The sequence below is a fragment of the Gymnoscopelus braueri genome (genome assembly GCF_963280865.1).
Source record: "Gymnoscopelus braueri genome assembly, chromosome: 5".
Lineage (NCBI taxonomy): Eukaryota > Metazoa > Chordata > Actinopteri > Myctophiformes > Myctophidae > Gymnoscopelus > Gymnoscopelus braueri.
Window position 1 is genome coordinate 19,224,332 of NC_137606.1, and position 26,681 is coordinate 19,251,012.

Consider the following 26,681-nt stretch of genomic DNA (forward strand, 5'->3'; position numbering starts at 1 on the left):
CTCATATATTAGTTATAAGCAGCCCAGTCTGCCACGTGTCTCCTCTCTTCTTTATATGGCTGTAAGATCCCTGAGGAACTAGTCTTGACAGCAGGAGAGAGAAAAGAGAATGGAAGAGAGAGAGAGAGAGAGAGAGAGAGAGAGAGAGAGAGAGAGAGAGAGAGAGAGGGAAACACCAAGGAGAAACTAAAACCTGATCATTGGTGTCGCAAGCCAGAAATAGTCAATCTATGAGCCCACAATGCGTTGCATTGCTATGCATTGTTAGCTTGTACCCTCACTCAGCTATTTTTGGCACATGCATGGCACTGTTGTTCAACGGAGTATAAATTACATCGCCAGGTGTTGGTGAGACATGATGAGTGAGAGAGTGAAGAGGTGAAAATGGTCAAGAGGTCAAAAATGATAAAAGACTGGACAGAAAGTAAAGCAGGAGCAAAATGGGTGAGGAGATGGGATGATGGGAGTGAAAAATCTAATCAAACTATACACACTTGTACGATCAAACAGGTATTGATGGTCCATAAGTATATTTCTGTGTGTGTCTGTCTGTGTGTGCGTGAGTGCGTGTGTGCATATGCATAATAGTCAGGGAAATATGTGAAAAAGTTGTTCACTTCTGGCAGAAAGTGTGAAATTTTGCATCTTAAGGTATTTTTGTGCGCTGAATTCAAAAATTGCCGGTTCCAAGAGTTCGGACCAAAGGGTTTGCCGCCATCTTCAATTCCAACATGGCCGCTTAAGAACTTTAAGATGTTTGTTAGTTCTGAATCCCATAGAAAAAAATAATATTTGGTAATGTCATATTATATTTAGGGTTTGCCATCACTCCTTCCAACATTTATTTGTATTTGTTTTTATTATTCTATTATTCTTAGTCTTTGCGATGTCTATGAGCAAATAGACTGCTTGCGTGCCTCGTTCACTTTCTTCAGAGAAGTTCAATTGTACCGGCCAACAAAGAACCTCTCTTTTTCATCCATGTCATCATTTGTTACTTCTGCCGCCGAGATGATAGTTCGACTTTCCCCAAACTGTCCAAATGCCAACTACAGTTCACAACCATTCATGACACTTGCCATTGCGATAGCCAACACAACCACATCTGTGTCCGTTGCATGAATGTCGACCCTTCTGTACGCCCGCTGGTATGCGTGCCAGGCATGTATTCGTGAATCAGCCTCTTCATGTGTACATGGTTGAAGTTGAAAATCATCTTCTTCATGGGTTGTGAGAAGTGTTTTCCCATCTGGAACAAGTACAACCATTGTTTCCAGAGCAGCTGCGAGGAAGCCGAATAATGTCTTTTTGTTGGAATCTATACGAAGGAAGCTGCTCCAGTTTCGTGGCACGGATGTCTGTTCAGTCATATGGAGTGGTATGCCGGTGCCACAACCAAGCCTGGTTCCTTCCTTGAGACTGTCCGTTCTGTACGTGTCCCACACCACCATCAACACGCATCACAGTCTCCTCGTTCAACTTTCGTGCAATGTACGAAAGGAACTGTTTCTGTACATAGTCACCGAATGTACTGACCACACTGTTACACTTCTTAGGTTCTAACTGATGGACTAAGGCAGCGCCATCAAAAATACAAACTACGCTGTGGGCGCTGGGGGTGTGTCTTCTCCTCCGCGTCACCAGTGCCCATACCCTAGGTGGGGTTGGCGAAAGGGCCTACTCTGTGTGGAGTTTGCATGTTCTCCCCGTGTCTCCTAGGGTAGTTAATACCCTCACAAAAACATGTAGTAATCCTGGTCACTATACTGCCTCCCCCTGGTCAGCCGGGGTGCCTGATGGAGGGGAAGGGAACTGGTTGGAATAACGTGTTCCTTCCACGCGCTACGTCCAACCGGGGAAACTCTCCCCTGTCAGGTGACAAGAAGGTCAGTTGGCTCTCATGCATTGAAGGAGGCATGAGCTCGGCCCTGGCCTCCCTAGGCTGGTGGGGGGAGTGTAGTGCCCAGGATCACTTAGCAAATTGGCACCGGGTGAAAAAATGGGTTACAAAAATCGAGGGATAAAAATTATTAAAAAAAATAAAAAATACAAACTACTCTTTTGGGGGTATCACCAGGACGTGGTGCTAAAGTTTCCAAACAGGGCAAGAGATCAGCTTTACTGATTGGTGGGCGCATTGTATTGATACCTTCAGCCAATGCCGGTGGCCACGCATGGCACTCGTGTTCAAAGAATGTGTCAAGATCACCATCTCTAACTTGGCAAGCAGTATTAGTGAAAACAGCTGTCACTTTTCATACTTGTTATCTTCACCTGAGACGTTGTTTTCCTCAGCTTTGATTTGAACAGAGGTAGATTGTTCTTTGCAATGTTATCATAGAAATTGATAGAAGGATCCTTGATTCGCTTCTCCACAAAGCCATCAAATTGTGTTTTGCCAATGTCCTCCACAGATCGCACTGTGGCTACCACTTCATCAGGCATGATGACTTTGGTGTCAAGCACTTACAAGTCGTTACTGTCTTCTGAGAATAGATTCCCCAGCTTTCCCCAGAACGTACTGATTGCATTATTGAGATCTGATACAATGGCTTTCTGGATACTACTGGATGTTTTTGAAGAATGAGTTTTCACTGTTGCTACAAAAATATTAAATAAATGTGAACCCATAGTAATATGATCTCATGTGAAAGAATACCCCTGAAAACATAGGTAGAGACACCAACATCATGAGGCTCAGATGAAGCACTTTGGAGAAACACTGGTTTCAATCAAATTTACTATAAAAACAGACTCTAATCTGCTAAATTAATCTACAGAAACCAACATTTTTTGCTGCTTTACAATTTGGATTTCATCAAAACAAACTTGTTTCACATTCAAAAGTGAAGAGGTGTCAAAGATTGGAATACAAAACCTAATTGAACCAAAAACATTGGCGGCCATCTTTAATTCTCCTTTTACGACCAGATCCCATGGGAAAAGAGCTTGGATCCGGCAACATTTGAAATCAGCATACTTCAAAGATTCCATGTGCAAATTTTCATACTTTCTGCCGGAAGTGAACAACTGAGCCTATTTTTGTTACATATTTCCCTGACTATTGTGTGTGTGTGTGTGTGTGTGTGTGTGTGTGTGTGTGTGTGTGTGTGTGTGTGTGTGTGTGTGTGTGTGTGTGTGTGTGTGAGTCAGTCAGTCAGTCAGTCAGTCAGTCAGTCAGTAGTTTGTCTAGGGTACTGTATCTCCAAATGTACTTGAAGTAACCACTTCACCATCTGTCCCCCAGCTTACTTCCACTGGTTCTTTCCATAATTATCATCAGTATCCATCAGCTGAACAAGCCACTTGGATTCCAGTGGTGTGGTGTTCTACTACAGCAAAGACGTCTGGTACAGAAGTTATACAGTACTAGAGGTTCTGTTTTCACATAAGATACTGTAGTGCTACAATATAACCCACCACACACACACACACACACACACACACACACACACACACACACACACACACACACACACACACACACACACACCCTGTCCCATGTGCAATGTGATCTTGACCAGTGAAGCGTGGAGGGGAGGGTTTATAAATAGGCCCCAAGTGTGTGAGTGACACCACAACAACAATCTGAGAATTACACCAGCTGTCACTGCAAAGTCACCATAAGCAATTCAATCCCACACTGCTAAATCTTGAGTGTTCATTTAACACGGAGATTGCACAAATGGACCCATTATTAACTCTCATAGTTAAATTAACATTGAATGTGCATGCGTGAGTGAGGTATGAAAGTTTTAAGTTTGTACTATTAGCTTAGCCAACAGCAATCTCCGACGACACTGACCAGGGCCTGCATCTTTTCTGTACAACATGTCCATGAGTCAGTAACAGGACATCCTGTCTGTCTGTCTGTCTGTCTGTCTGTCTGTCTGTCTGTCTGTCTGTCTGTCTGTCTGTCTGTCTGTCTGTCTGTCTGTCTGTCTGTCTGTCTGTCTGTCCATTTTGTGTCTGCTCATCTGTTTACTACATCAGTCCTTTCCTGGCCATTCAGTCAGTCAGTCAGTCAGTCAGTCAGTCAGTCAGTCAGTCAGCCAGTCAGCCAGTCAGTCAGTCAGTCAGTCAGTCAGTCAGTCAGTCAGTCAGTCAGTCAGTCAGTCAGTAGTTTGTCTGGGGTACTGCTGAATGGTTGATTGCATGGGTTTGTGGCCATGAAGCAGATCTAAAATATCTAAATGACCTCTTCCCTTTCATAGACTTTCTTATGATTTACCTTGCTTTCATCTCCTATACCTCTCTTCCCCATCCCCACATTCCTTCTCCCCCCCACCTCTCCCTTTCTTTTTCCCCCTCCACTCACCCTTCGCCTTATTCCTCTCTTTCGGTATTCCTCTGTCCTTCTCGCATAAATTTTCCACTCTTGCCACACCCCTCTTCCTTTTCTTCACACTACTTGTGTCTTTCAATCTCTCCTATCAGGACACTTAACAGCTTCATTTGTATCCAATCAATATCTTTTAAAATTAGACATTGAGCAGACGCTGTTATCCAGAGCGACTTACAAGTGTGAAATCATAGTAAGCATGCAGAGAAAGCTTGAACCCTTGTCAACAACCAGGTAAATAGTCACTTAAGTAGAGTTCAGAGAACAGTGTAGTGGCTCAAATAATCTGGGGTACCAGGCAAACATAGCATCTAAATAACAATGGTTACGTATGTAACCACGGTTATGTGAGTGATTGGATCACTCCAATCGTCTTGCAGTGATCTAGCACGCCTCGAAAGGACACGAGGAATGAGGGTTTGTCGCGTAGGTATTTGGGCAGGTATGTACCACCGCCCCCTAGCCGCAGTACACCCCTGTATACGGAGTAATCTGTTAGTCTACCTCGGATGCCTCCGCCCGCCGCGGAGGGATATCATATTGTAAATAAAACTGAAGTGTGTAATTTGGAGCGAATGGCATCGCGCAGCACAAATTGTCTTCTTCGAAAATGACTATCATCTTATATAAACACAATTGACACAAGGAATTGACACTCTCACTTCTGCTGATTATACTGTAGGCAAAGAGATTTGTTGAGAATGGGAGTGAGGGAGACCTCTGAACTCCCATTCTCAACTCCCGACATTCCCATTGCAGGCGCGCTCTACCAAACGAATTTGGCATAGCGGGTGGTTTTAGAATCCGCTATGCGCTTTCCCATATGTGTGTGGGCAAGATAGCAATTTTAGGGATAGCGCAACAACACACCCATGGCCACACCTCCAGGTAACGGAATAACGGAGTCTGCATAGTGTATAGCGGGTAGTGCGGCCGTAAGATACCGTTTGGGGGCAGCACCAGCTGCCTTTTGCATAATTAACGGGTAGCAGGTAGTGCTATAGGGATAGCGCAGGAAGGATGGAAAATAGGGCCCCATGTGTGAAGCTTTGGCCAAGGTGTTTTAGGGAAAGCTTGAACAGCCTCCCATGTGTTAGCTGATCTACAGTAAATTAGTGAAGGTTTGTGGAGTTTGATCATGTCCTGTAGGTACAGGATGCCATGTTCTTGGTTTCCTTGTAGGCCATCACTAGTGTGATGTACAGGATATGGGAAGCAATCGGAAGCCAATGAAGGGAACGTAAAAATAGTCACTTGGTTGACTACCAGGCGTATCTCAGTATTCTTGATTTTTGGAGGGGTCTCAGTGAGCACGCCAGGAGGCTAATAAGGAGGGAGTTAGTCAAGCCTAGAAATGACTGAGGCCTGGATACGCAGCTGGGCAGACTCTCCTTGGTGAGGAAAGGTCTTATCTTTCAGATATTGTAAAGTGTAAACCTACAGGAACGAGTGACCGCTTGGTGTCCTGACTATTCAGGACAACACCCAGGCTCTTTGCAGTTGTAGTGTAACAGAAGCCACCAGGGAGTTGTTGAATGATCTTGCAGGGGCAGGACTTACCTGAGTACAAGAGAAGCTTAAGCTGTGTTCAGATATGAATACCGTTACATTGTCGGGAAACTAATTAACATAGGATGCAGGCATAAGCAGTGGGAGAGGGGTTCTCACATGCCCTTTTTACCGATACAGTGTATATGTTACAGGGAAATTGGCATTCCAGGGAAATTGAAAAAGGAGCACTCGTTTTCACCCCCCCCCACCCCCCCAGGCAATTCTGTAGAACCAACACTAGAGGGCAATGCAAGCCACCAGACTAGAACGTCTATGCAACGTGCATAGACGTGCATAGACATGAACGTGCATGCGTGTGCACGCGTGCGTGCGCACACACACTTTCAATTTGGTCTATTGAAAGCATGACTGTTAAGATAATTTGATTGTGTTCTGGCTTTTAACATTTGTTCCACGACACACACACACGTTGATAGTAATCCATGAAAAGATCTATTCTCACCCTATCGGTTTACAACTCGGACTGCGCTGATTCGACTAGCAGACCATCGGCCGGTCGGCGCGGGCACTCGCGCCTGGAGGCGCTCGGGCGCGCCTCCTCGGCCTCAAGCTCTGCTAAGTCGGCGCGCCTCCGTCATGGACAATAACTATTATCACGTGTGCGTGTGAACGCGTGTTCAGCGTTCCCCAAGCGTAGCTTCCTGGTTGCTATGTGGGGGGGAACAACAGAAGCCAGGTCCGCCTCGCATGAAAGCCCCGCCTCCCGCCTCGCGCCTCCTCGTCCTCGTCCTCCTCCTCTCGCCGCCTCGCATCAAAGCCCCGCCTCGCGTAAAAAAACCCTGTCTCGAAAATCCCCGCCTCTCGCCGAAGTCCAGCGCCTACAACCGAGCGCTCCTTTTTCAATTTCCCTGGAATGCCAATTTCCCTGTGACATATATATATATATGTATATGTATATGTTTTTGCCCCTGTCCGTCCGTCCGTGTGTGTGTGTCTGTGTACAGCTAATCTCCAGCACTATAGAGCACCAAAGTCGTAATTTACGCATGCTACGTGGGTCACGTTTTTGTTCCCCATTCAGAATTCCCATAGACTTGTTTAATATTGTGTCAAATAAGAACTGTGTTCCAAAAACATACAAATGAGCACGGCGGTTTGACTCAGAGTCATAGGATATGAAGCATCAACTGACGGCAAGAAAACGCTAATGTCACTGCCACCGAATTAGTAAATTTTCGCCAGAAACAGACTGTATCAATTATGAGTGACTGACTATGGTAAACGATACAGAGCCACCTCCCTGACAATATCGCCGGGACAGTTTGTTTATTTTTGGACCACAATACTTTTTTGTACACCAGACGATTTTAAGATTACCCAATGTTATTCGCCATAGAGAAAATACTTCCGTGAACCAGGGGATGAACGAGTGACTTCAGGACTTCGGTATTGGACTGATTGGCGTGAAACTGTGCACACACACACTCCCTGGAGGCCAGAGCAGAACCTCTGAACCACATTTCTCCTGTTTAGCCTGTTATAGCACAACCAGAAGGCAATTTTTTAAATATTTATATTACTCCCACAGATTTTGTCCAAACATCACGCAAATCGGTACACATTATCTCTATAGTCATGTGATCGAGGCGGATCTGTCCGATGTTTCATATTCCATCTCGATTGGCTAAGATTGGCTTCCAAAATTTGCAGGAGTGATCCGTTTTGAACAAAATGACTCAAATCGTGAAAGCAGCATCCAATTGCTTCAGCAGAGAGGGATGGGGGCAGGTAGGGGGTTCAAGGAGGAAGGAGAGGTGGAAAAGAGCAGTGGTACTCAGATATTTTACTTAAGTAAAAGTAGCAATACCACAATATAAAAATACTCTGTAACAAGTAAAAGGCCTGTGTTCAAAATGTTACTTGAGTAAAAGTACAAAAGTATTGGCATCAAAATATACTTAAAATACCAAAAGTTAAAGTTTTCTTTTTGTTGGAAAATAGCAGATCTACAAGCTCGCAACGCATCACATCGCGATGCGTTGTGAGCTTGTAGATCGGCTATTTTCAATTAGTCTATGTATAAAATAGGGCTAAAGTGGTTAATGTATGTTTTATATTATAATAACGTATATCTGCAAAGTAACTAGTAACTAAAGTGAAAGTGGGAGAGAGTAATCTGACTGGCCCGTCCTGCACCACTTCCTTTCAGCTGCCCTGAGACAGCTCAGCTCTGAGAGTTTCAGATATTCCAAGGAGCTGATTTGGCATTATTTACTAATACCAAATAAAAACTAACCAACTAAGCGTTGTTTCATACTTTTACATGCAACACGTTGTGAGCTCGTATGTTCTGTTTAGTTGCTTAGGCCTAAATAACCTGCCTCTGTATTGGGAAATGAGTGCACACAAAGTACTGATATGGTAAATAGATAAATAAAAAAAGATTTACTTTTGTATAGTTGTATATTTTTGCAATAATAGTGTGCGGTTGTTACAAAATACCAAGGTACACCTGGACTTGTCTCATGGCACACTGTTTGGGAACCACTGTTCTCCAGCAGTATGCAATGAATTCTATTCTATTCAGAGTTAACTCATTACATGTAGCTGTCTGTTACAGTATATGATGTATTTGTTTGTGTGCAGGTGTGCCCCAAATAAATATTGCTATACATTCAGAATGAACGACAAGAGAACATTACACGATTCTACGTCTCTGTCCATTTTGTCTCACCACTATCTCGCTCTGTGTCCTTTCAGGGGTGTGGCGTGTTGACTGCTTGGAGCTCTCCACGGGGAAAATACCTTATATCGAGGCGATGAATGGTTCTACGGTTCTGATTCCCTGCACCTACGCTTCCTGCATTGGCATCAAGAACCTTGCTTTTACCTGGCACTACAATGACAATGGAACACGCATACCTGTATGCAAGTTAAAACACATACACAAAAAAAGTTGCTTTGAAGCTGTATGTCAATTTGTATGTTAGAGTGTGTTACTACAATATAACTAACCCAACTGCAGTGGTTGGAGGTGGTCTCCCTGCATTTCTATTGAGACATTATCCTGTGGTCATTGGAAGTATTGCATGAAATTCAAAGGGAAACATCTCACCTTCCCAAACAAGCTCTCCTTTGTAGCTCAACAGTAGAAATGTTGGCGCTCGCGGCAGGTACCTGGATTTGTATTCTTGGGAGGACATGAAACGTATGAATTGCAGCTTTAGTTAGCCTTCGTAGCGTTGTTTTCATTGTGTAAAATGTTGAGGTGATGCGCAACTTCTAGACTTGACGTGTGGTGTGTGTGTGTGTGTGTGTGTGTGTGTGTGTGTGTGTGTGTGTGTGTGTGTGTGTGTGTGTGTGTGTGTGTGTGTCTGTGTGTGTGTGTGTGTGTGTGTGTGTGTGTGTGTGTGTGTGTGTGTGTGTGTGTATATGCGTGTGCGTGTGTGTGTGTGTGTGTGTGTGTGTGTGTGTGTGTGTGTGTGTGTGTGTCAGCTTGCTGAGGGTACCATTGCTGATGAAAAAACAGAGCCCGAGGTCACTGTGGACATCGAACATCCACGTGTGGAGTTTGTCGGCACGACAAAGACCAACAACATCTCCATCCTGCTGTGGAACATCACGTTTGACGATGATGGACAATACATCTGCTTTGGCAAGAACCCAAAAGAAAAGGGCCGCAACCACACTGCTATCTTCACTCTGATAGTCGTGGATGAATGTGTGTAATATGCAAGCACGCTTGCGTGCACGCGCGCACACACACACACACACACACACACACACACACACACACACACACACACACACACACACACACACACACACACACACACACACACACACACACACAGTGTGAGCTTGTAGATCAGCCTATTTTCAATGTGTCGTGGTTAGACAAATGAGATCCATATTGTGTCTAGAGATGCAAAGATGTGTTGTGGGCATGTAGATCTGCTTTATTTTTATACTGTATGGACTACTGTATAATGAGAGGGCCAAAATAGGATTACCAGGTTGAAAGTAGTTAAGTTCACACACATATTAATATTTAGAAAGCACAAGTGATTTCATAAAAAAAAGAAAAACATAAAACCCATTTCAGTTAAATGAAAAGTGCATAATTGTTAATGTTCATTTCTCTCCATCTCACTTCCTCCCTTGCCTCATCCTTGTATTTGTCACCCTCTCCAGTGAAGGTGATTGATAACACTCTGACGACTATCATCGTCTCTGTGGTGGGCGCGGTCATCGGTTCAATGATCCTCGTCATGGTGATCAAGTCCCTGGTTATCCACTTCCTGTTTGGTAAAGACGACGAGAAAAAGTAAGTAGACCGTTTAAAACCGAGAATGATGGAATAAATAACCTCTGTAGGTTGTTTTCAAAATCAGTATCATCTGTTTATTTGCTAGGTAAAAAATAAATGTATATATAATGTATATGATGCCGTGATGACAATGCATGTATCGTCTAATATTGAACAGACCAGAAACATAGCAATGCGTTGGTTTTGTACAGTATTACATATTGCCCAAATAAGATACTGCTTATACTGATACAGTATAGGATAGGTGCATTAATATAAATAGCAAGAACAAGGAGTTGTTCAGTGCTGGATATAAATCTAGTGTTATAGTTCAGTGTTTATACGGTTCAGCTGTTCAGTGCAACTGCCTTTGGGAAGAACCTGTTTTTGTGCCTGGTTCTGACAGTCCAGAGTATAGTAGCGTAGCCAGATTATGTAGGGGCTGGAACTGGGTGGGAACTATTCAGAAATGTATATCAAATATGAGTGACTGACTATGGTAAACGATACAGAGCCACCTTCCTGACAATATCGCCGGGACAGTTTGTTTATTTTTGGACCACAATACTTTTTTGTACACAAGACGATTTTAAGATTACCCAATGTTATTCTCCATAGAGAAAATACTTCCGTGAACCAGGGGATGAACGAGTGACTTCAGGACTTCGGTACTCTATTGGACTGATTGGAAAAATAAACTTCAAGTTAGATCCCATGCAAAGACTTTAGGGTGGTCTTTCATATTTGGATGGTATCAGGATTGGTTTTCAAAAATGTTAGCCGTTGTTCTAGCCCATATTGAATTTAGAAGTCCCCAGACATTTCGGTAGGCAGAGATCTCTGATCGTCTCGCTATAGTGGCTATGTGAGACTAGTCTGGAGTCACTTCCCAGAGGGGAGAACTTCAAAGAAACATGATACATTCTCTGGGGGCGGTTGTCTTTGCGCCCCAACATTTGCTCCCTATAAAAGTTGTGTATAAATGTTCACCTCGGTTCTCTTGATCTCTCTGCCCTCCAGTAAAGAGTGCCTGGTGAGCTCAGGGAATGACAACACTGAAAACGGACTTTCAGGGGCCAAAGCAGACAACAAAGGAACACCAAAGGCATGAACACAACGAGTATGTCTGTCTGTCTGTATGTTTGTATATATGCCAGAAAAAAAGATAAAACACAGTTATTAAGGGACTGTTTTACCTTACTAGTGTCTAAGCTAATAGAAACATGTCACATGTATATTTTAAATCATATGCTTGGGATTTGGGAGGTATATCATGTGCAGAAGTCTGGATCACACTCGCTTAAATAGCAGCCCATATGTAACACAGCCTGTGTTATCAAGCCCTGTTTGCATTTCTTTGGCAGCTCTCATCTCTGTTCTACTGCAGAAGCTCATTAGTCCTCAACCCTGTCCTATACAGTAGTGCTCGCGGTTCAATCCTCAGTGTTGGTTTTACCTTTCGAGTGTACAAATGGGTAAATCAACACAGAGGATTATACTGTGAACTACATACAGTATAAATCTGTATGTGGATTGTTGTTCATAAATAAGACAGTTGTATTGGTGAGAGATGCACTTAGTGTAATTAAAGTAAGACATTTAGTGGCAAAGAAGGGGTTTTATTGCTGTTGATGATGTTGCTGTTTTAAGGGAGAGGAGGTGAATGAGGTTCTGTTGTAGGCCGCAGCCCCTTACTCTTACTCTGAGTCAACCTTGGACCCAAACAAACTCTAACATTAACAGAACCACACCATTAATCTGCCATGATCAACTGCCGTGAACCCGTGACCAACCAAGTGCCGCATATACTGAACTATGGCACAAACAACTCCTACTCCTAATCCTAACCATTACAAGTTTCAAAGGTGCATTCAATGAGGTCTGTTGTTTTGTAACATATGCCAGACATAGACATAGCAAGCATAGCAAAACATGTCATGTTAAACAAGAGGGTCCACACATTATGTAAATGAACAAACAGACAGGGTGGGAATTATGCTTTGAACATAAAGCAAGCAGCACTGTGCTGGCCATAAAGTGTCATATTTACTATGCTTCCCATTACAGGCATCAAAGCACCTGTTGAATGCACCAATGATTTTTACACTTGATTTTTAACAGAACCTGACCTGAACCACTGCCATGGTATTCTGACCTTAATGTTTACTGCAGGGTCCTGGTTTGACAAAGTTACAGAGGAGGGTCTGGGAGGGAGCTCAGCCAAGACATTCTAGAAAACTGTGACGTAACACAGTGGTTCCCAATCTTTTCTGGATTAGGGCCCGCTTGAAAATCTTGAAAGTCTTCACGGCCCACCCATCGGACCAGCCAATTGGTTGCCCTGTTAGGATTAGAATGAATGGGCAGAAGTCTTACATGGCTACTTGTAGTTGGAGTTAGCTAGTAGGGATGTAACGGGAAAAAAACTCACGTTACAATGATATTGTTACATCCATATAGCATTACAAGCTTGGGCTGCTGAGGCGACTGAAGGATCCAGCTCTGCACTAGTTTGATTGTTTTGCTTTAGATGTAACACAGGTGCCTGTTCTGCTTCTGCTCCCTTTGCTGGTGGGAGGATATAAACACAGAAAATTATTTTAAAAAGAAATAAACAAATAAATAAAAACCGACCCTAACCCTCATCAAGACAATCCCCTGACAACCAAGTTCCCTGTAGAAATGAATTCACTTTTATCGTGCTGCTTCTGCCTAAATAACCAATGCATTTTTTGCATGTGAGCATTTGTATATATTATACTGTATCTTCATATGAACATATTTTATCCACCACAGTTCAAAGAAAAGTCTACATTAACGTCTTGTCTGATGTCCTCCCTACCCCTGTCAGGTGTGATTAATACATTTCTTTGTGTAACCAGACAAGATAGACTAAGAAGTGGTTCACAATGATGACATTGGGGAGGTTGTGTTACACAGTAATACCTGGATATGGTTGTTTTGTAGGCCATTGGGAAGTCCACTGACGTTTAGTGGTTAAAGGGGAAATCCGTTATTTCTATAATACTGTACAGCTTATCAGCACTTTTAATTTGTGAATTTGAAAAGGTCTCTTGTTAAGCTGAGCAGCAGAGTGATGTGACTATACACACTACACAGTACAATCCTCAGTGTGAATTTAAACAGTTCATTCAAGTAAAATATCCTAAACCCAATTTCTTTGAGCACATTAATTCAGCGTCACCTGATGACATCATGAATACAGGTATTGATGCACTGATTTACAGCTTAAGGACACATGTGTCGATGTTTGTATATAAGTAATGTTAAGAAAGGTAATTGGAATAGTACTGTGTGATTCAGTTTAAGCTGGATTTTCCCTAATTGCACATTAACAATGTCCTCTGAGGGAGGACAGCCAAATATTTAGCAACTCTCCAGTTACAGATTACACTTCCATCCTAAACTCCCCTAAAACGTTTTTTTTTTGTCAAATGTTTGCTTTTCTCCCCTGAAAACTGTCACTGTCCCCATATTGCCCTATTACCCAACAGAACAATATAGATTCTGGATAGACACGTTTGTGCTCATATGGAGATAGCTCCTCAACACATGCCTCAGTGTACGGAAATAGCACAACACTGGGCAAGTCTATAGCGAAGAATGTACAGCCATTCAGCCAACATTTGTAGAATGTACAATTGAAATACGATAATCATTGTCAGACATCAACAATTTGTTTATATTGAGCTGGTGTAGGAGATGATGATGATGATGATGTGTTTCATAAGAATGTTATTAGAGATTGAGTGGGAATGTCCTGCAACAGGCCAGTACTTCATCCTAACACAAAGTCCAAACTACAGTGTGTATGCACTTTCAAGTTGAAAGTACAACCCACAACTATGACATTTAATTGGATTTGACACATTTAGGTATCAATCAATATTAGACGTCTGTTCAAAGACAATAACTGGGGTTTCCAAAAGGTATCTTGGCACTAAAACAATCTTTTACAAGAGTTTGATAAAACTCAGTGCTGCTTTTAAGCTTGTATGCTTATGGTGACTGAAAAGTTGATGTTACACTGATAAAGATGAGAAACTGCTCTGATCTCAGGGTTATGATATGTGAATTATAACGTTATAATCTTTTAATGTAAAATCTCTATTTTGTGTCGCATTGTACGTGAATGTCCATACTCAGATGATTCTTATTGCAGATAATGCTTGCAGTCATTGATCCATCCAGGCAATCTTATTTTTCTTTTGACTGGCATGTTTATAGCGGCATAATCTTCTTAGTGCTAAGATATCCCTCAGGAAAGTGAGACCTATTGGTCTCTGTGGGTTTATTTGAATGTTAGAGAACGGACACCTCTCAGAGGCTGCCAGATATGAGATGCTACGCCCACACACATAGCTGGGATAGCTGGGACAGCTGATACCACGTGCACACACACACACACACACACACACACACACACACACACACACACACACACACACACACACACACACACACACACACACACACACACACACACGGACAACCCTGTGCAGCTCCACCATTCACTCATTTACCCACTCTTACCTACTCTGATGCCTACACCGTATACACACTTGTATGCACTTGGAGCCACTTTGACAGTGATGTATAGACTGGCCGTGTGTAATGACTATAGGGTTCGATCTGTTGGATGGGTGAGGGGAGGGAACCATGCCTCTCCTTTTGATTTCCCCCCCTCTGGTCATTAATTGTTATTGCCAGTAGGGATATGTTTTATCCCAGACTGATTTGAATACATGCATTTCCTTTTGGGAAATGTGGTCTGTCTGATATGATTGAGATTTGTGTTGGATATATCACAATTTAACAATTGCATTTTCAATAGCCACTTTGACACTGATGTATAGACTGGCCCTGTGTAATAACCACACAGCACTTTAAGAGTGGGTATATCATATATATATATATATATATATATAGTGGCTGTACAGTCCCGAGAGGTAGAAGAAAAAGTGTCTGCACGGTCCACAGGTCTTATTGTGATATTAGTTCAGACTCCATGTCATCCTACAGATGCTGGCTATATCAAATTTGGACATTTTGAAATAGAGCTCGCTGTTGATCACATGGTTTTATTTCATTTGTTTTAGATGTCAATTTCCCTTGTCTATTGCTCTAATGTTAGAGTGAATTTATTCATTTTTTTTTTGCTTTCAATGGAAGCAATAAGACAGTCATCAGATTATGCAATAACCTTGTCGGCCTTGTGGCACTTTATAAATGTGTGGTCTGCCTAAGGATGGGGTTCTGTCTGATGCATGCAGGAATGTACTGTATGTGTCTACACTTATGTTTATCCACTGGTCTAATGTATCGCCATTAGACTTGTGGATCTACATTAGACCCTATTGTGTTCCATTTACACTGGACATCAAAATCCCAATGCAGATAAAAGATGCATCAAGATTCAAATCTACACAAACTTATTTCCTGGCTTTAACCAAAAAATGTAAACACCCCTACTGCCATTGCAGCTCATGTTACCTTACTGGAAGCCACCGATCTTCCTGTAGGATATAAGTAATGGTTATTGCTGGTGCAACCTTTTGATTGATTGATTGATTGATTGATTGATTGATTGATTGATTGATTGATTGATTGATTGATTGATTGATTGATTGATTGAATATTGTATTAGCCAGTTGCATAAATAAGTAATGGTTACAGCAAGTACAATTAAGTACAGCAAGTACAATTATGCAAGCAATGCTAAAAGGATAACACAAAAAAAGCCTTCATGGCATGTTTCCATTGTGGTCCTATTGCATTGTGGCCCACAGGCATTCTGTGTCAGTCAGACTGACATTTACCAATACACAGCATCATATTAAACTGACTCGCATTAGCTGCCAAAATGTTGGCAGTCAGCGTGCAACATGTCGCATGTCTGCCAAAAACGTGTCCTTCTAAGTCAAGGTCATGGACATGCAGCTCATCATGAATGAATATGTGCATGCTGGTGGGTGAACACAGGAAAAACATAGAATATAAAATGTAAGACATACGGCTTACCCCTCTGTAATAAGTGTTTCAGTCTTTGCATCAAACTATTTAGGTTGAAATGTGATGCCATACCTTGACAGAGTTCATATTATGCAGTTTATCTATTTGCCTTGGGATTTTGATGTCATATATACAGTATTATGGGTAATGACAGCTTCATTGGCGTGATGATGCTGTACTAACTGTGTTTACCAACACGCTAACTGTAAAATGTGAGTAGTGATAAAGTACTGTTGTTCATACAAACATGTGAATGTTCTGGATATTAGGAAGCAGCATACACTGTGTATACCTGTAGACACTCACTCACACACGTACACGCATGTGCATATACATGTGTTAAACACACACACACACACACACACACACACACACACACACACACACACACACACACACACACACACACACACACACACACGCTTCCTTGTTCAATTAGTTGAGATCCCTCTGTAAAGAGGGCATAACTTCCAAAGTCTTCCTGAAGGGAAAAGCAATATTGTTTATTTGATCTGTCGGTGTATGACATTTACCCCTGACCTTGTCAAACAGAAAGGATGTTTTGTTTATGTATTATACGCTGACGAGGTAAAACTGTGGCCCCAGATAGAATATCCCCATTCCCTCATGATTATATGTGATTATATGCTCTGGATGAATATTTTTGCTGCATACAAATGTTCCTATATGTGTTTGTTAACTGATTCTGTACACATTCTTCTATAACACCCCCCACCACCTCAACAATCCATAGGCTACACACTACTTTAATCATACCACAATATATTATGTGTGCTGTACTAGGCCTACGTGCTTCAGGGATCTATAGGGTGTGAGAGTGCTGCACTGTGCTGATGAAGCCGACCTATCCATATTTCAGAATGACAGTCCTCACACTGATTTGAATGCAGTCAGCCATGGCCATTAGCTGCCCCCCAGCTACTTTTCTGCTGGATTACCAACAGAACAAAACCTATTCTTATACGCCGCCTGACCAGCTCCAGAAAATTCTGTTTAGAAATGTCTCATCAGATCAATGAGCTCTGAGATCAGCTGGTTTTGCCTCTGCATTGATGGCTGCATACAGAGTGCTCTACAGACACAACATTGGTGGTGCTTATCTGCAGTGGTGCAGTAGAGTAGGCTACAGCAGAATAACTGCAGTGGGACTCGTCACCCCAAGGTAGAGAATCACAACAAATAGAACAGCTCTGCCCCCTTGTGGCAGATATTAATACTCAGAACAGTCACTAAGGCCTATTCAACTCCACATTCAACCCACTGTCACCTGACTCTTGAGTACCAAAACAATCAGTTTTGCCCGCTAGTGGCAAATTAAATAAGTGTATGATTTCAACAGTCATTAGTAGGGTGTTTCAACTCTTCACACAAATCACATTCTACCTGCTGAAAGGATGGATAGTTGATGACTAACGTCTACATTTTTAACATACTGTATGTTTAAAGGAAAGCTAGTGACCACTAAGGCTATACCTATCATTATAAATGATTAGTGCTCAAATATTCCTGAACGGTATTTGCAATTGTTTAGGGAGCTGTAATTACTCTTATAATCAGTGTTGTAGAACACATATCGTTAGAGTTACAATTTGCCATAATCGTTTGTGATTGTGTTACAACTATCTCCAATGGTTACATGGAGGGTTCTGGGAGTCTAATGATCATTTTAGTGTTGTGATTATTGTACAGCCTAAGTCAGTGGGCAGTTTGTTCCAATTTCATTGGAGGACTTGGAGACACCCAAACTTACCGTTAGAAAGGGGATACATCTAAGAGTTTCTGCGAACCAAGAGCTTTTAACAAAGGCCAAGGGTTACCAAGACTTGGTTACCAATAGTATGTTATGATTAGTTACAGTTGCACAGTGTTTAGATTACACACTACCATAACAATGTGCAAGATGTACTAAGTATCCCTATGATTCCATACAGTTATTGTACTTACTGCCAGAGCAACTAAAACTCACACTGCCAATCCAAGAGTCTGACGTCTGCTGATATTATTACACTACTACTATGATACATAACTAATAATAACAGAGAATATTATAGCATCATCGTGGTGGACTGCACCGCTACTAAAAATGTGCTATTTAGTGTAGGCCTACTACTGCTGTAATGGTGTTGTTGTACCGTACCGCTAAATCGTACAACATACAGTTCTACACTATTATGTTTATAGGTCTAGTGTCTAAACCTCACACTGCCAAGCCCAGAGTATGACGTCTGTGCTCTGCTTCCCACATTCCACATAGACACATAGATAAGATCGAGTCAAAAGTATTTCGATAAGGCACCCTTTTACAAACCTGAATCAAGGAGATGATGTCCACTATAAGGAGTGCTCCAGATCAGTTGGCTGGAAAGGCCTAATGACATATTCAGCTCACATGATGATTTCACTATACAGCGCCGGGCCCATTATATGACATGACACTGAAGTGAAGCTGATCAAATTATATGAACGAAGCTGATAGGCTGAGACTCCTTTATATGAGGCATTACACGGATAGAAATGACAATGATGTTTTTATTTCTGGCACAAAACTAGGATATAGAATTTTGTGATAGTGACTTTTCTTAACCTGTGGTAGTTTACCTTGCCAAACTATGGCCACACTTTTTTGGATCCACAATTCACCTTTTTAACATTCATTGTGTGACAATATTATAGTATACATGTCAAGTAAACTGCCTCTTGTATCTCTGAAATGATGTAAGATCTCACTGACCAATAGTATTTGCTAGTTTGCCTTCAAGAGATTTTAATTACAGGCATGGAGCTGAGAGGTATTTCCACCTCTTGTCACCGCAGTCCTGCATTTTAAACAATTTTAACATAATTTTCTACACATCTACTTGGCAGAAACCTTCTTCTGTCAGTAATCTAAACAAAGGTTTCTACACATTTTGTCCAAATCCATTGGAATCACACAAGAAAACAAAACAATGCTTATTTTATAGTAAAAATGGTCATGAAGTGCAAATCTAACACGCAAGCAAAATATTATACATGCAACATGCCAGGTTTTCCTAGCACAGTGTGTTCAGCAAGACCCCCAGACCACAGCAAAATCCACATTTCCAAGCTTGAACTCTCTGGTGAATGTTCAACTGTCTCTTTGTGCTTTTGTGCTCATGCAACCCATGCTCCCTTTCATGACTATGCACCTATGTTTTTTTTGTTTTTAGTTTTTTTTTCCTTTCTTGATTGTTAAAAAGATATAATGGAAATAAAATGTTGTTTAAAAATCAAACAGCAACGCTTATGTGTCTTTTTGTGCACCTATTTCACTTTGAGTAACATCCTTAACCACTTATCCCCATTTTCAACATGTCGTTATGGGCGGAAATTGTCAAAGATTTCTTTTTTCTTTTGCAACATTTTCAAAAGTAGCGGAAAATAGCAGATCTACAAGCTCACAGCGGTCACAATGCGATGTGCTGTGATCTTGTAGATCCGCTATTTTCGCTATTTTCATGAATTTGTCGAAGGACGAATCACAATAGGGCTTAAGTGGTTAAAGGAATGTTCCACTGTTTTACATGTTTTCATCGGTGGGAGTTATGATCACTACATACTGTAGTGCAAAGCCTGTCAGTGCTCTCTCTACCACATGTTTGACATGATTACACTAACGTCAAAGACTACAAGCCATTCCTCACTCGGAGAACCACAAGAAACAAGCCTTCGCAGTGAGTTCTGGGTATTGTAGGCTCAAACATCAAAGTTTGGAATGTTTAGAATGGGATAGCAATGTTTTATCAGTTAGTATTAGTATTACATTTTATGTAATCAAAATGGTTTAAGTCGCCTCACGTAGATTTACTTAAACTTAGATAAATATACTATATTGGGAAATGTGTCATTATTTAGATAGTAGAGAGACAGGAAGCTGAGGGCAGACACACTATGTGGTCAACACTAACCAGCGCACCCTGGATTTATAACCAGTGCACCCTGGATTTATAGGATATATTGATATATATGTTGATATATAGGCAGCATCCATAAAGCTTTTGACCCCACTGAACTCCACTAAGGACGTAATGTTTTCACCCTGTCTGTTGTATGTCCGTAGGACATCTTGAGCGGTTATGAATGGATTTGTACAAAACTTGGTGGAGAGGTTGGTCTTGGGCCAAAGAAGAACTGATTTAAATTCAATGCCACAAACAATAACTTCTGAAAATACCACTTATTTTGAAGAAACGTGTATTATGAGCGCAGGAAGACTTGATTAATTGGGCACATGCATCATTCATGATGTATATTATTGGCCAACATGAAGCCAGAAGTACTGCAACACATGCTTAGACAAATTGGAGGTCTTTGCTCTACTGAGAACATTGTCTAGCACGTGTGTAGTGTGTGTTGCGTGCATGTTAAAATAACTTCACTAGATAGAACAGGTGATTAATAGTTATGTTCTTTTGTCTCTTTTGCATTTTGATAGTGCCCACTCGGCACCTATTGCATACCTGTGTCCACCCTGGGTGTCAGTAGCTGAGTGGATAGAGAGACCATCTGGGAAACAGAATGTCAGCGGTTCGTCCCCTGGCCGGCCCAATCTAGGTCAAAGTGTCAAAGAGTCCCTGAGCAAGACAATTAATCCCTATAACTGCTCCCTGCGGTGCTGTAGTAATAGCGCCCACTGCTCATATAGTTAGAATGAATTATAATTATTATGGAAGGGGGTCCCCTTCTTTTTTCCGGTGTATCTCCTGATTACGCCCAATGAATAGTCTGATAAATCGCGGGTAGGTCAGTATGTCGCCTACTTTGCCCATTCAATGGTCTGATAAAACGTGATAATGTCCCATTCATTGCGTTGATACCATCTATTCCACGCACTGCTATAATGCTCCAAAAGCAGTTTGAGAGGAATCTTTCGATCCACACGGGAACAGTATAGAAATTTGCAACATATTCTCACTCTCAAGTTGTTTTATAGTAACGAGTGGGGAAACACCATGCGTCACCTACTTGAGTCTGTCGTGTAATTTGCCGTTCTCACTCCCAACTTGTAATAAGTTGATGCAACCACGAAAACATTTAAAACAAGGCAGGTGCACCGTGAGAACCCACGAGGCGAGTGGCCGTGCTGAGCGGTGAGAAGTCTACTTCTGCCAACTCGGAGCCAGTAGTTGCATACTGATAGACACAGAATCGTAAATCATCACGTCCTCGTCAACATGTGATACGATGGGGCGTTTTGTTGCATTAAACGTCTGACACTTGGTCAAACGTGTCCTAACTCGTCACCCAGTGGCGTGCACAGACATTTTGAGGGGCAGGTGCTCAAGTAAAGGAAAAAAAAAGGCAAGTAAAGTTAAAAAAAAGGGCACCTTGTGCGGCGCGCGGAACCGCCGGCTGCCCTAGTAGTGTGATATTTATTACAGGCACATCTTGTACGTCGTAATTGCATATGTATTTGTTCAATAGCCATATGCTGTCTGATGCAGATGTGTAAACTAGAAAGAAGAAAAAAACGTTTTTTCTTTTTTTTCCTCAAAAGGGCACTTCTGGTCCAGAGGGCAAAGGGCAGGTGCTCTAGCACCCCCTAGAGTCTATCTGTGCACGTGCCTGTCGTCACCCTTTGACGTGATGGGTGTGCAACGGGCGTTGAAATGAGAAGGAGGCAGCTGGATGTGAGGGCCAGCTGACAGCAGAACACTCTCCACTATAAAATGTTTGTGAAACTGTTCCGACAAGCGATTCCTCATTATTCAATATTTTAGCCCAACGATGATTTTCTATTATTCTGTGAATGTGTCAGAAGTCCCATGCTTATATAGTCCATAAGCAATGCTGTCGTTTTTACTTGTATCTTTATTTCCCTTGGTTCTTGGTTTTCATTTTTCGTGTTATGCATGTTAAAAAATGTTCTGTCTTTCTTTTCATTTCATAATTCAGTTCACATATTCTTTGTCTGTAGTCTGTGTATGTTATGTGAAGTTGTTACGGTCTCCAAAGAATACTAAATAACCAAGTGGCTCAAGAATGGAGACCCTAACATAAATGATAGGACACCACAAACACAAAATAGAAAGTTTTAAGGGTTTTTTATTATACATCTCCCACAGAATGAACTTAAATCATTGATGGTTGAGTTGAGGTTGTTGCTGGGTCTGTGTCTGTGTCTGACATGGAACTGAGCTGGCTGGCTTTGAACCCATTTAGACCTGAGGCCGATTCTAAAAACGCCTTCTAAATCCTGACCTTAGTATTTATTCAAAAATGACAACAAATGTATGTTGCTATATACTGTACATAGCAACAGGAAGCCCAAAAGGAGTTCCCGTCCTGAAAGTTATAGAAATAGGTGTTCCCGCCCAAAACAGGTTAAACAGGGCTGGTAAATGGGGCTGCAGGGTCTGCTGCAGCCAGGTGTGCCAACCTGATGAGGGGCTTAGGCACAGCCACTTGAATGTGAGTGAGTGATGTCATGGCCTCACCCTATGATAGCGAATACCGGGAGTGCAACGTGAGGTCATTCACCCATCAGAAAATGAGTGGTGTGTCAGCCAGGACATTATCCCTGCCACGGATATGCCTGTCTCTGAGTCTTGGTTTTTGAGGTTGTGCCCACAGATTTGCACGACAAGGTCAGGGACACACAAAGCCATATCTTAAAACATGAGGCAGGCTTACAACACAATCTGACTTAGCGCACATCAGGTCTGACCACAGTTTATATATTGAGCCATTTACGCTATATTTCAGCACTCATCTGTATTGACAACCGCACATGGTAGTAACTATTGGTCCCTAGGTTACAAGTCAAAGGTAAAGGTCACTTAACTTTGATTGCCAGAAGAAAAAAACTAATTTGCTACTGCCAGCGATTTGAGTGTTTTCACTAACATTTGAAAGATCATAGAATTTTTATCTCCAGTATGATCGATCCCTGATCGCTTTAAAAGACGTATCCGAGTCTTGTAGAATCGGGGAGAAAAAAAAAGTGTGCCGCCGCGATCATCCAGTCTATAGTTGTGGGCAGTTGAATGTAGGTTGTTTTCGGCAAAAAGCTACAGAAACAGAGAAAAAGCATTTTTTTCCAAATTGAACAACAACGAAGTGATTTGCTGCTGCTTTGCTTCTCTGGGAGTCAAATGGTGACTCCCAAGTTAGCTAACAGCGCCATCTAGTGGAAAACCACTGTAAACACAAAATCATTTCGTCAGGCTGCGCCTTAGCAAAATATGACAAGACTTATTTTATATATAGATATATTTCAAATCTCCTCGACAACCTCCACATTGAAATACTAAGAAGAGTGACCACTGCATTAATCTCAGATTTGAGTTCCGCATCTGGTTCAGGAAAACGAAAGGGTTGTGATCAGTATACGAGAGTAGGCTCACTAGAAGAGCCCACATAAACCTCGAAATGCTTTATACACAAAATAAGCGCAAGCGCTTCTTTCTCAACAGTGGAATAAACATGTTGATGCCAATTGAATTATTTTGAGTAATACGAGACCGGGTGCTCAATCCCATCATCTCCATCCTGAAGCAGGACAGCACCCGCATCACTCTCATCCACAGCGAGTTTGATTGGCCGCTCGAACGCAGGGGCAGCAAGACTGGAGCATTAGTTAACAAGGCTTTTATACCATCAAAAGAATGCTGACAGCTCGTAGACCATTTATAGCATACTTTTGGGCTCAACAAGTCGCAGAAAAGTTCTTACAGTAACTCCTATAGAATCCTGCCATTCCTAAATACCGCATTATACCATGGCGAGTGACAGGAGGAGGAAACGAGAGGATTGCTTCTACTTTAGAATGGACAGGCTTAACTTGACCCCGACCCACAATTTTGCCGAGGTATGTCACTGTAGCCTGCCGGAATTCACACTTGGCAAGATTTAGAATGAGATTGGCCTCACTCAACCTGCCAAACACTGTTGAATGTGTTCCTCCCATGTATTGGAATAAATACCAATGTCGTCCAAATAAGTTGACTAAACGATGGAACGTTGCTAGAGCTTGAGCCCTAGGTGTTAACGGCACCTGCCAATAACCTTTTAGTAGTTCGAGTTTTGTGACACACTTGGCACGGCCAACATTATCAACACAGTCATTTATCCTAGGCAGAGGATAACAGTCAGGTTTCGTGACCCCGTTCACCTGTGGTAGTCGGTGCAAAACCGATCCAAGCCATCAGATTTCTTGGCCAAAAGACAGGGTGAACTCCAAGCACAGCTATGCCGTGTTCCAACATGTAGTTCACCTTTTGGAGACAAAACCTTTTTTCAGGGTTAACGCAATATGCTTGTTGTTTAATTGGTAAATAGTCACCAACATCAATGTCATGCTGAAATACATGCGAGTCGGCACATCTGAAAAGAGAGGTAAATAAGAGCCAATTAAACCAATCACATCCTCACGTTGACACTGAACCAAATGAGGAAGACAATCATGAAGATGAGAAAGCATTTCTGAGTTTTTAAGTCGCCCATGAATCACATCATTGATATATCTACAATATCATCTTGGTCGTCCTGGATTCAGGAGGAGGAACGCTGGCGTTGCTAGACAGCGCCAGAGTTACCTTGTCACCGTCAGCTATTTCAGCACTGGACAGCTCCGGTGCCACACTGACCCCTGCACCTCAGAAGGGGTGGAAACAGACTCAGCAACAGACCCCTTGGAAACAGACAAGGGGTGGAAACAGACTGAGACTCCCTGTCAAAATAAGGCTTCAACATAATAATATGTCACAGCCTACTTCGCCGTTGACGTTCAATGGGTGTCAATGATGCAGTTTGGATTGCCCACCTTCTTTTTGACCAGGTAAGGGCCGCTTTAACGCGCCTGCAAAGCAGAGACGGGAACGGGCAATAAAACCAGCACTTTTATCACCAGGGCTAAAACTCCTGCTTTTTGCATCTTTGTCAAACCATCTCTTCATTTTACCCTGTGCAACGTTCAAACACGGCTCGGCGGGACTAAAGCCGAGGGATTCTTGTACCACCTCACAAGCGGCAAAGAGGAGGAGATGGACACCCTCATCCCAGTCCCTGTCAAACTCAAGGCAGTAGATGCGTAATAATAATGCCTTTTATTTATAAAGCACTTTAAATTCTTGCAAATCTCAGAGTGCCACAGGGGTTTAAAAGCATGGCATAAAAACAGCATAGGAAACCAACAATTACATAGGACCCAACTAGGCTAAACTAAAAGGGTTAAATTAAAAGGAAAGGCCCAAGATAAAAAGGTATGTTTTTAGTCAATTTTTTAAAATATCAGTGGACTGTGGACTGCTCTCAGGTGATCGGGGAGGGAATTCCACAGACATGGGGCTGTACAGCAGAAGGCCCGGTCGCCCATGGTACGGAGCTTGGTGTTGGGGACAAGGAGAAGGTTAGTGTTGGAAGAGCGTCGGGTGGCGGGTTTTGGGGCGAGGAGTTCTTTGAGGTAGGGGGGGGGGGCATTGCCTTAGATGCACTGATGTGTGAGAAGGGAAATCTTGTATTTAGTCCTGAAGGTGATGGGGAGCCAGTGAAGTGAACGGAGGATGGGTGTAATATAGTCGTATTTTCGCTCTCAGTATAGACTTTAATGTCCTATGGAAATGCTCGATGGCTCCCTGACTGATAGGTGCTCGAACACAAATGAGTGATTGTAGAAAAGCCAATTGAGTCACAAAAGTGGCTCAAGAATGGAGACCCTAACATAAATAATAGGTCACCACAAATACATCTCCCACAGAATAAACTTAAATCATTTAGGGAAAACAAATGAAACTCAATGAAAATACATTACCAAAAGGAGAACTCAGGAAAGCAAAAAGGGCCTGGAGATGTCGGTCAAAATCCACAGAATGGAGGGGGGACCAGGCCACCCCCTATAGGGATGTTGAAGCTGCTCCCCCTCCTTAACTGAAAGAATCTAACTAAACTATAAACGGAATGGTAGAACTACCGGCCATCTCCAGGCCAAACTAACTAAAATGAAATAATTGAAAAGAAGAGGCCTAAATAAGCATCAACAGTTGAGTTGAGGTTGTTGAGATGGATCAAGCTGACTGACTTTTAAACAGGGCTGTTAATTGGGGCTGCAGGGTCTGCTGCAGGTGAGCCAGCCTGATGAGAGAGGAGACAGTGGGGCTTAGGCACAGCCACACTTTAATGTGAGTGAGTGAGTGAGTGAGTGAGTGAGTGAGTGAGTGAGTGAGTGAGTGAGTGAGTGAGTGAGTGAGTGAGTGAGTGAGAGAGAGAGAGTGAGTGAGTGATGTCAAGGCCTCACGCAACAGTAGGATCCAGGGAGTGTGTGTGTGTGTGTGTGTGTGTGTGTGTGTGTGTGTGTGTGTGTGTGTGTGTGTGTGTGTGTGTGTGTGTGTGTGCGTGCGTGCGTGCGTGCGTGCGTGCGTGCGTGCGTGCGTGCGTGCGTGCGTGCGTGCGTGCGTGCGTGCGTGCGTGCGTGCGTGCGTGCGTGCGTGCGTGCGTGCGTGCGTC

At 42.5% G+C, this 26,681-nt stretch overlaps 1 protein-coding gene across 1 annotated transcript in view; it reads left to right on the forward strand.

Annotated features, from left to right (window-relative positions):
- The window catches only part of scn4ba (sodium channel, voltage-gated, type IV, beta a), an 18,122-nt gene extending 6,337 nt beyond the window's left edge, over positions 1-11,785 (forward strand). Inside the window, exons 2-5 of the mRNA XM_080427904.1 lie at positions 8,615-8,778; positions 9,350-9,575; positions 10,049-10,181; positions 11,184-11,785. Coding sequence (XP_080284030.1) covers positions 8,615-8,778; positions 9,350-9,575; positions 10,049-10,181; positions 11,184-11,274 — 614 coding nt within the window. The 3' untranslated portion in view covers positions 11,275-11,785. The remainder of the gene's footprint in view (positions 1-8,614; positions 8,779-9,349; positions 9,576-10,048; positions 10,182-11,183) is intronic.
- The last annotated feature ends 14,896 nt before the right edge of the window (positions 11,786-26,681 follow it).